Genomic DNA, 11,439 nt, shown 5'->3' on the forward strand with positions numbered 1-11,439 from the left:
TGTATCTCATGTAAATGCTTGTATTTAATGATGAAATTAGCTGAGTATGGTTTACTATTAAATGTTATGCTGAAAGCTATGTGCATTCATGGAATAGGAAGTCTCAATTACAAACGTTTCAAGGAGGATACAGTGTTTGAAAATAAGTACATAAAAAGTATCAGACTGACTATGAGTTGTCACATGAAGATCTGACTTCCAAGAAGAAACTAGGGTCTTGTAAATACAGTGTGTGTAGGTGGATGATTTGTACTGCTCTGTATCTTAAGATACTGTGCGTGTTTGTTCTTTCAAATGTTCTTCTGCTTACACCAGGAGCTAAGATATTTCATTTGTCTGGATGTTAAAACTAAAACTCTTCCACCTTGGAACAAGTGAGTTTTGGTAGATAATAACAAGCTTCTTGTCCATCTTGGTATAGAAAATACTTCTCATCTACTTTGCAAGTTTGTTCTCTCCTACACAGACATTAATTGCTTTTAAGGATTTGTCTTCCCTTTAAAATCCATAAATGAAGTATTTTTTTTCTTTCCCACAGTCTTGAGCAGGTACTACACCACTGTCAAACTGAGTAGCAACAACGTGTGACCCCAGGATACTCTTTGTGTTTACGTGGAGTTACATCAAGTGATGGCTTGAATGTGTGTTGAGAGGAGTGCCCTTCTCAGAGTAGAAAGCCAATAGTGGTGTCTTCCTGCTTTCTTTTCTGCTTCCTATGTGGTTCACTGAAATTTCTTACCAGTAGGAGAACTAGAAACCTAAAACTTAACTCTCTGTACTTCGGTATTCCATGTAGTAGTTGAGAGTCTTCTAGCAAAAGAGGAAGAGAGAGAGAGTGTGTGTGTATATAGAAAGAGGATGCAAAACTTAATAGTAATTGGATAGGTATGGGAGAAAGCTGGGGCTGAAAGTTGGCATCTACTAGGTTTTTGAAGCTACACTATTAGCTTTATGACTTGTATTCAATTTCACAATAGCCATGTGAAATTTTAGTTAAGTTACAAATTCTAATAGATATTAGAAGAATCAAGCCTCCATTAAACTGAATTACTGTAGCCCAAAACAAATATGTTGGTTTTTGGTGGTTTTTTATAAATATCTGAGGTAGGGCTTTAAATTGGAAACTTCATAACCTGGTCATAACTACTTAGTAACAAGGAAAAGTTGAACAGCATGTGTATCTTATTTTTACTGTGGGAATCCTGGTGTATTTTCTACCCTTTAAGGTGGGAAAAGTGGAAAGAATGAAAATCACTGCATTAATTGTCCTGTCTCTGAGTTAACTTTAAAAAACCATGAGCTTTGTTCTTTTTTTTGCAGCCACTGATCTTCTTTTGGCTTGGAATCCCATTTGTCTAGGCCTGGTAGAGGGAGTCATTGGTAAAGTCCAGCTTCATACAGGTATGTGATTCTTTGGTGTGGGGTTTTTTTGCTTGTTTTTTGCTACTAATTTTGGTTTAAATTTGGTGACACTACAGATAATACTATGTAGCTCCAATGGAATTATGTAGTGTTCCTTGCAATGGAGGAGTACTCCCCCACTATGTGAACTTGTCACAGTGATTATATTATAGCTGCGGATGCAAATTCTCCTTTCTAGTGTATGTATTTTGGTTCACCGCTGCCTTGTGAAAATGGAGAACTGCATTCACAAAGAATAGAAATTTGTGGTTGAAGTTGTGTCTGAGGCTCCACGTTAGATGCATAAAATTTTTGCACCTTCTTGAATAATCCTTTCAAGCATTTTTTGGTGTTTTTTCTGTGGTACAAAACTAATAAACTAATGGTGGAAATTTTCACAAAAAAATAAGTCTTGAATTCTCAATACGGTATGGAAACATGAAGAATAGCTACTACCTTGGTAGATGACTATTTGAACGTAAAAGGAACACTTAAACTTATTTGTAGTTAAGTGTAAGACAGCTATAAAATGAAAGCAGGCATAGAATGCATCATGATTTAATGTTAAGCCTGTCTAACTGATTCTACTAACTTTTTCCTGTAAAATAAGGTAAATGCTCTTCTTAGTTTTAGTCAGCTGTAAATTCCTGTAGCCATAATAAATATTTATTTTGTTATATACCACTTTGTCTAGAAAGACTCTTCTGCCAATAGAGCTCTGGGTATCTATTTACTGACAGGTAGGAATGTTAGCCATACACTCTGTGTCACTTGCTCTGTGCTCTTCTTTTTGTGAATGCTTAGATCCTGCATTTAAAGTAGTGCCTGGCAATATGATCAATACAGGTAAAGTTTCAAGTGTGTTCCAGGATAGCAGGATGGATTAAGTGCTGAAATGGATCAGATGTTTGTGTTCTGCTGAATGAAACAGGTTAGTCAGGGTGGCAGTGGCATAGTAGCAATAGGGGAGGGAGGAGAGCAGGGACAGGTACACCACTGTGTGAGCATGTGACAGATCTGGCTCCAGAAAAAGCTTTGCTCAATAGTTACTGTAACCCCTAGGTCTCGTTTGTGAGAGTAACAGTTCAGAGCCTGTCTCTAAGTTTATGATTGTGTTCTTTTTCCAATTGCATCACTTCACCTTTGAATTTTACCTGATATTTTTCTTTGCTCATACTACAGCTCTATTCAGCCATCCTTTTTCAGATCTGATGGTATGAAGTGGCTCAGACTCTTGTCATCTTACTTTCCTCACTGAGGTTGTCTGTGCTGTTCAGCATGTGCTGTTCATGATTAGTGATGGCTAAACTCCAGTAATGACCACTTTCTGCTGTGGGAAAATGCGCAGTGATTGTTTTTAGCTTTTTTTGGTCCCCCTCTCTCTAGCAAGTCTGGTATAAAAGCCTTTGAAGAGGGAGACCATGTCAAATCCTTTCTGGAAGGTCTCATATGTTGTGGCAACCAAATATCCTTGCATGTGTGCTTATTGTGAGGCACTTCCTCTGTTTGTGAAAGCCGAGTTGAAACTTTCCCCAGCATGTGACACTTCAACAGCTTGCTGTTGTCAAGTAAATGAAGATGATCAGATTATAAGCCTGATATTTGGTGGTCTCTCTATGTGTCCTGTAGAGCTACTGAATCAGTTGTGCTTCTCCAAACACTCCATTCAGTTGCCGCTTAGGCCATTTAGTTTCCTCTCTGCCTTGTTCAGATGACACCATCACAAACTGTTCAGAGTATCCTCCTTGTTGTTGATAGTCTGCTACTTGGTGATGCAACTGTCCTGTAAACAGATTAATTTTCTACCTTTAAATGTCTGAAGATAGATACAATCTCCAGCAATTTATTCTTACCCTTCTGCTGAGCACTGCAGCTCCCTTGACTCTGCTGACAGTTGCTAATGAGCGTCCTCCATCAGACTGCAGTCAAAATGGGAGAGATGGCTGAAATATCTTATATAGGTCTCTTGAAACCCATTATTGTCAATGAATTCTCACTTGATCATATTCAAGTGTAGTTTTATGTAATCCTCTAGCTGAATCATCCAGCACTCTGTAACAGTAACCTGTCTTCATTACTTATTCTTCTATCAATCTTTGTCACCTGGAAACTTTATCAGCAGGAGTTGTATAAATATTTAATGTTGGTGGACCATTATCTCCAGACTTGGAGTACTATGCTGTGGAAGCTGGGTGAAATGCTTTTCTCTCGGAGCTGACCTGAACAGGAGGACTTACTGCTCTGATTTCTTCTCCCGTGCCCCCTTACTGTAAGGATTAGAAAGCTTAATTTGAAGCTCTTTTGGCTAACTGAGAGTCCTGTATGGGCTTGTCCTGCCTAGAACCTTGCTATTAGCTATTGTTGGAAGAAATAATGGTGTTTCTTACAAATGCTTGGCACGTAGTGACTAATACTGGAAGCATTAAATACCTTTTAAAGTATTGAAGTTGCTACCAGTGCACTCTAAAGCTGTCACTAAGCCTATATGCACTTTAATGTCTTGGGTGTACATCCTTATGTTCTTGAAAAGTTTGCTTAATTCAAGGATGCTGGAGTAGTCCTAAAATGACCTTGAAATATCCCTGTGGTCAGTTTTGGGCTGTCCTTAAAATAGCATTGAAGTATCTGTGCCAAATTGCTGTAACTAGGGATGGGATTTAATTTACTTTTAATCTTGCTGGGTTTATTGCTGGCCAAGTACAGGAGAATTTGTAGGAAAGCCTTGGTGGCAGGGAAGCAGTCTCATAGGAATCAGCTAACCAATACTACGTGCTTTGTTCTTAATTCTTTAAAGGATTTTTGCCATGAGAGTTTGTACATCTGACCATATCTGTACACTCACACTGGAGATGAAAGTCTACTTAAAGTATCATTTGGTTCTTCCCCAACACTAATTTTCTTAACCGTCAAGATGCTTTCTAGGAAATCGGGGGGAAACCCAACCCAAACAACAAAGCCTTAATTGAATATCAGAATGCAAGAATTGTGGTCTTTTGCCTTTTTCTGGCCCATCCTAAGATGACATATAAGAAAGTGAGGAGTAAAAATGGGAATAGAAAGAAAAGGATTTTAGGATGTGTTGTCGAGATAAGGTACTGAAACGGAACACTGCACATTTTCCTCGTACAGATGCACAATTAAAATTCTCTGTATGCTCTTCCTCTATAGAGGCAAGCACATCTCTTGCATAAACACTGTCTCCTTTATCGAATATTAAATTTGTTTTGTGGTCTGGTTACTGTGGATACACACAAAGACAGGTGTAGTCAGTCAGTTTCCCATTGTCAGAATCCCAGTACAGACCCAGAAAGGGGTTGTGTTATTTTTTGTTAGAATAAAAAGTAAATATTTTAATCCACTAAAATGGTAATGGTAATCTGAAACTGAATCACATTTTAGTGTAGATTAGTCTACATTTTAGCTACTTCACGAGTTGATCAAACACCGCAGTTCTAGATCATGCTCAGAGTTAATGCTGCATATTTAACTATAACCAAAGCTGGATTTCTTAACCAGTTTTCAGCAACTTCCACTTAACTCATTCATTGCCACCACACGTTTTTCTGTTTCATGCTCAGAGCACGCACCTATGCAGTTTAATGTCTGTACTTGTATCAGTTTGCTGTGCTCTTCCAGTGCTGGTTAATTAAGTCCAAAATTAAATGCTGTTGGCAAGGTTCCTTATACTCAGTAAACAGGAGGGAATTGAAGTTCTTCCGTCCCTATCCCCAGGGAAGGAAAGCTTTTTCTGTTGGCGTGCCTCTGAGTCTTGACAGAAACAATGAGTGGTTCAGCATCTGAAATGTGCTCAATGAGATGTAACTGCTGCTGTTTCCAGCTTCATCCAGTCAGCAACTTAAAACACTGGTTTTGCATGCAGCTAGTTTTTCAGTTATTTGAGTAGTAACAAATAACAAAATGGTTGCATGGAATTTCATGGCTAAAATCAAAATACTTGCAAAAAGCAGTATTTCTAGTAAACCTATGCACAGTTTAAGAAAAGTTACTGCAAAAGCATTTAGGGAATCTAAATGCTAATTTGTTTGGGAAGAGTTTGAGAAAATAAAACAGCTGATAGTGCTGAAGCAAAAGAGGAGCTCTAGTGAGGAATGGGAGGTAATAGCTTACTTTAGATGTACTTCTTTGAATTAGTTGTTGCCATCTGCTCTGTATGGCATAGAACATAAAACACTAAAAATGAACATTGGATCTTGACAGAGGATTTAAAACGTGGACTGTTCTGAAATGACATAGTTGTAGTGTTCCTCTCCTGTACGCACCGTATCTCACACATTGAGCAAATAACTACTTTATTTTTTTTAAGCTATGCTATGGAACTACCTTTTTAACTGCAGCAACACTATTTAGGGATTCAGTTATTTAGATACTGCTGACAATTGTAATGTGCTGCTTCTAAGGCTGTAGTTGAAGCTTTTACTTGAGGGCATACTTTATCTGCATAATTACTTCCTGGCTGTTTGCTTTTGATATGCTGGGGAATTCCTGTTTTCCTTCAATGTTTTGTGGGTCTGGCTATAATACGAAGAGTTTTGAAATGTACACCAAGATGACTCTGAGTGCATTTTAAAAAATTATAAAAGGATGCAGAGCTCACTTGGCTGTATTAAGCTCTTAAGTTCTTGTTTATTACCAGGGTTTGTAAATATGAGGTAAAATGAGGAGTAGCCAAATTTTGTGTGTGTGTGTGTGTGTGTGTGTGTGTGTGTATTTCTTTTCCAGTTTTCACTGTCCTTAGAAATGCCTTTACATTATACTTCTTTCCAATGGAATCATACTGATTATTTCACTGGAGCTCTAGATGGTATCCTTCTTTAGAAAAGTATCTGTTTTGTTTGCTGACATATGCCGGTGATATCCTCGTAGGAGTAAATTGTGTGGCTGACCTTCTGGAGGTGGCAGCAGATGAGATTATGGGACTGCCCAACAGAAATACCTGTCTGGATGCCCCATTGTACTGCCCTTCTGTTAAGCTTGGTTTGCCCTGAGTTTCTAGAGACACTGATAATTTTGCATACTGGAAAGCAATATAGAAAGTGATAGACCTGTTTAGATGAAGGTGTAGACATCTTCATCTGTTGCTGATGTTTCTGGCAACATTTCAGGTTCCCCTTTTAAAAAGGATTTTCTTACCTATCCATTGCTATTTTCACTATTGCATAGAATCTGTTCTGTCCTCCTCAGCTTCCCTTTTCTTATTTGGTGGCTGCACCTGTACAGAAAAGCTGTTCCAGCACCTGCTGCCAGTGAGGATAATGGTCTTGCCCCTACTTGTTATCCTTTGACCAGTTTTTGGGAGGCAGCGCTTATGTCACAGCTTTGAGTAACCTGGTCCAACCTGAGACCTGGCCCTGCTTGAGCAGGGCGACATCCTGAGATCTGGCCTGAGTTGTCTCTGTAATCCCATTGAGATTATGATCCCGATGCTGTGTTCAGGAAGTAGCGCAGGACTCCCTTGAGAAGATCACATACACTAAATAAATGGTGCATGTTTTCATTCCCTTCCTCTCTTCCCTTTCTGGGAGGCAACCTCTGGTTCTCACAGCACATTTATAATTATGAGGTTCTGTAATGTTTAAAGGCTTCTTAGTACCCAATGTAAGAACATCTTTTTTTCCTGAAGACCGTAATATAGAATCAAAGTAGGGAGTGGAGTGTCATAGCACACAGTAGTCTATTTACAATTATTATTCCTCTTCTTTAAATAGAAAGAACAGTTCCTTATACATAACTTGTCAGATTTGAGTTGAAGTGTTCAAGGTTTTTTTTTAATTGCAGGTATTGGGGAAGATGCTCAAAACTTTGATAGAGCTTTAATTCTATGCTGAGAGTATATTGGAAAATCTGGGAAAGAGAGAACAATTGTGTGTCCTATGACTTTAAACACATCCTGGGTTTTTCTTAAGTGCTTAGGGGATAAAATTCTGTTTAGAATTTACTGAGTGAGGAAAACACTTTGTATTTGCTATAAAGCCTCTAAACAGATTTTTCAAATGCTGTATATTGTATTCAAATACATAATATATAACACAATCCACTGTCACAAGTATGGAAGCATATTTAAGTCTACCATAGCAGGCTTTTAATGTCTGTATATGAACTGTTCAGTTAAGCTCAGTTGGGAGAAATAGTGAGTGTATATGTGTGTGTCTAAGGCTTCCTGTGTCTTTTCCATCTCTCTTAACAAAACTTTTACTTCTGACTCATAAAAGCCCAGCAGGCTCCTAGTGTGCTACTGCTCTAACCAAGGGATTAAATCTGGGAAGCTGATGTCCAGGCACTGTTCAGCAGTCAATGGGAATCTTTGTTGTTCTGTTTCCCTGGCTCTTTAAAGTGTTGAAGCTATAATTGCAAATGTAGATTGAATGTGTGTATGGAATGCACCTGTTACCAATACATTCATCTTTGGCTCATTAATTTCTACACTGCTTAGATGCATATGCTTCATGAATGATGTGAAGCTTTAAGCATTCGTGGGCTGCTTTATGATGTAGTTCACGTTTGCTCATCAGATTTCTAAACTCGTAAATCTTGTAATTGGATGTTACCTGTGTCTGTCTTGGGTGCCGTTTTGTGTACAACAGAAGGTACAAAGGGAAATCTTCGTTTGCTGTCTGTTGAGGTCCAGCTCTTTTTAAATTGTACTGCTGTTAGTGACACTGGTGGGGAAGTGCATCATCCTAGAGACTGCCTAATTGCTGTAGGTGAAGCAGTGATAACTTCACCTCCAGTGGGTAAGTCTATGAAATAGCTAAGCTCCTTATTATATTAGGGATGGAGTAAGTATTGCTTTTTAGGTTTTTTTTTTAAGTCTTATTGCAGTGCATAATTACAAAACGTAACAATAACGAATCGGCATTCACTGGAGTCTTCCTGGGAGAGGTTTTGCACTGCAGAGAAGCTTCTGGCAGGATAATCAAAGTAAATGCCTGACAGACAAAGCATCTACAAATCTTTTTTCCAGATCTACCGTGGTGGCTACTTTTAATTCGTCAGAAAGCATTGATTGGCAAACTTCCAGGAGACCATGAGGTTTGCAAAATAACCAAGATTGCAGTGATTCCACTTTCTGAAACAGAACCTCAGGATCTGGAGTTAGAGGTATGACTGACTTCAATGAATTCTGACTTTCCCCCTTCTGCTTCAATGAAACTTAAGTGTTAAATATAATAGTTAAAGACATGCTTCTTATCTCTCTTTGCTGGTGTGTGGAGGCATACTAAACATTTTGTGCTTTTTTAAAATGCCCTTTTTGACTAGAAGTTTTCCTTTTTTTAAATAGAAATCACAAGTTCTGCTAGGGAGGGAAATGATGTAAAGATTCTTGAAAATACCACAGAAGGATGAAATTTTATTAGTGTAATTTAGCAGCAGATCATTTGAGAACAGAACTGAATGCACTGGGACAAAGCTGTAGATTAGGACAGGAAACACCTTTCTTTTAGTACTTCAGCTCACTTATTCCTGAAGTTATCCCTGAATGTCTCTAAGATAGACTTAAAATGTGTGGGGTTTTTTGGGGAAGAACCTGTCATATCTTTGCCCTCTGGTACAGGAGAGAGCATTTTTTAAGGGATGCTCTTGCTTCCATCCTGTTGTAGAATCTTAATTCTATAACTTGGCTTCAAGGAGAACCCTTAATTTAAACAATACAGATCTTTTTTTTCCAAAAGAGAATGGATCAAGGAAAAACAATACATAGAAGTAATACTAATTTACAGTAATTTGGGTGGGAAGTCGAGGTGGGTCTGGATACTCACGTCATGTCAATTTGAGGCAGATATACTCACAATCACAGAAGAAAATGTCTTTTATAAAAGAGGGAAAATTATGCTATAGATAAACGTGCATGTTCCCCCTGTATTTCAGAGTGTCTCCTCTAGGTTTGTGAACTTCGCAGTCTTGCTTTTCTAGGCTTTAAATAAAATTTCCTTGGACTTTTAAAAGAGTATTTAAGTATTTGTTTTAATTCAATATCATTATTTAGCTTTGTAAAAAACACCATTTTGGGATAAACAAGCCAGAGAAGATTACGCAGTCCCCAGATGACACAAAATTTCTGCTGAAGACTCTTACTCAAATTAAATCAAATGTGTCCGCTCCAAATAAAAAGAAGGTAAAGCTTTCTACTCTTTTCTTGGGTGTTTTTTATATTTTTTCAAAATTTATTTCAGAATGCTTAGTTGAGAATTCAGAGGTTATGGTTGATGATCAAATGAAATATGAAGACTTAAAAAGAGAACTAGTGAAAAACTGCAGAACGTGCAACCACTCCACCTTGCAGTTCAGGTTAATTTTTGATTATTTAACTCTTGCTCTTCTATGATTTTTCATTTTGTAGTTACATAATTTTGGCAGAATTACTACTAGAGTGTCTTCTTACCAGGATTTGTTTCTAGTGGGATTCTAGACTTGTGTGAATTGCTCTACATAAGCATCTCTTACCATATAGAACTGGAGATTAAATTGTTGTGCAGTACCTTAGAGAACACCACAGTCTTATTAAAATGCTTTTAACACACAAATGGCTTGAATTAGAAGGTCCAAACAATGTATTTATTGAAATTATAACAGGTAGATGCAATATTTCTTAGAAACTCTTGAGATTGAAACAAAATGCTTGAATGTAAGCTCTGAGACTTTCAGAGTCTGACTGCTTTGAATGCCAAAAGTAGAAGCATGATATTTCTGAAAATGCTGCCCTTTGTGTTTATATCTGCTAGGAATTTTAAGAGCCTGCTCCTCAATGGCAAAAAGCTTGTCCTACAAGGCTAGAAATGGCATTTAGCAAATATGGCTGGAGTCTTTTTTTCAATCAAAGGGAGAGACATAAGAAAGCCATTACTTTACTTTTCTTTCAGATTAAAGAAAGCAAAGAGAAAGAGAAGCTGGAGAAGAGATTATTGGAAGAGTTGTTCAAAATGTTCATGGATTCCGACTCCTTTTACTACAGCCTGACCTATGACCTAACGAATTCTGTGCAGAGGCAGAGCGCCTGTGAGAAAACCAACTTACCACTGTGGCGAAAAGTAAGTGTTTTGTGTTGGGGGGTGTGTGTAGTTCTGTTGGGTTTTTGCGTGTTCTTTTTCCCCTTTTGGGAGGTGTGCTGTTCAATAATGTATGTGGTCCAAACTCTTTACATTCTCTGCTGGTGTAATCTTCAGCAACTGAAGATTTTGCCTTGTAACCAATGTCAGTGCAAGGAGATGGAAAAAAGTCTCAGGCAGCATGTCTTGATCTGAAATGTTTTATTCAAAAGCAGTGAACCCTAGATTAGTATGTGCACTTGTAGTGAATAACACTGATGTCTTTACCAAAGATGTTGACAAACCTTACTTAAAATACTGCAAAAACTGTCCTTTTCGTTTTAAACAGGTTGATGACAGATTCTTTTGGAACAAGCACATGATTGAAGATCTCATCAGCATTGATGTGAGTCTTGTTTCTAACAGTAATGTGCATTATGAGAAGAATTCTTTAGTTTTAGCTGAAATGTTTACTTAAGGTCTCATAGAAGTTTATTTTAAAAAGTGCTTAGCAGGCAGGTCAGGACTGGGGCTGTGCCTTCTGAAGCTGAGCAGTTGACATTACTTTCCTTAGCCCAACCAGTCTTCCAGCAGCCTTTTAGTTAACCTGTGATTGTTGCTAATGAATGAACGTCAAATGAATTTAAAATTTTATTACAATAAAGCAGTGCAGAATAACTTGATGTATGGTATGTTTGTGCTGATTTCTGAAGGTAAACTTAAGATGTATTTATCTGTGAAATGGATTATCCCTGGGCAGAGCTGAGCTTGACAAGGAGGAGCCAGAAGAGAGAAATTCTGAATTCCAAAGTTTTCTTGAGACAAAATTTTTATTTTCCAAACTGGAGAATACTGTTTTTTTTCCTTCAACAGAGTAGGTGATCAACTTAACAATAGTGTAGATCAAGTTGTTCTGAACAGCTGTTCAGGGTGGAGAAAGCATTTTCCTGGTTAATAAGCTCATAAAGAAACATAGAACAACCACCTTTTTTCT

At 37.8% G+C, this 11,439-nt stretch overlaps 1 protein-coding gene across 1 annotated transcript; it reads left to right on the forward strand.

Moving 5' to 3' along the window:
- Window positions 1-1,320: 1,320 nt before the first annotated feature.
- On the forward strand, window positions 1,321-10,851 carry LOC104540578 (phosphatidylinositide phosphatase SAC2-like; the record flags this gene model as incomplete). The annotated part of the gene is made up of 5 exons (XM_010184414.1): window positions 1,321-1,401; window positions 8,384-8,520; window positions 9,407-9,535; window positions 10,281-10,448; window positions 10,795-10,851. Coding segments are annotated over 5 exons (572 nt in total), but the record flags the coding sequence as incomplete, so codon positions are not given.
- Between the last annotated feature and the right edge of the window lie 588 nt (window positions 10,852-11,439).

The sequence above is a fragment of the Mesitornis unicolor genome, unplaced genomic scaffold, assembly GCF_000695765.1.
Source record: "Mesitornis unicolor isolate BGI_N332 unplaced genomic scaffold, ASM69576v1 scaffold44145, whole genome shotgun sequence".
Classification (NCBI taxonomy): domain Eukaryota; kingdom Metazoa; phylum Chordata; class Aves; order Mesitornithiformes; family Mesitornithidae; genus Mesitornis; species Mesitornis unicolor.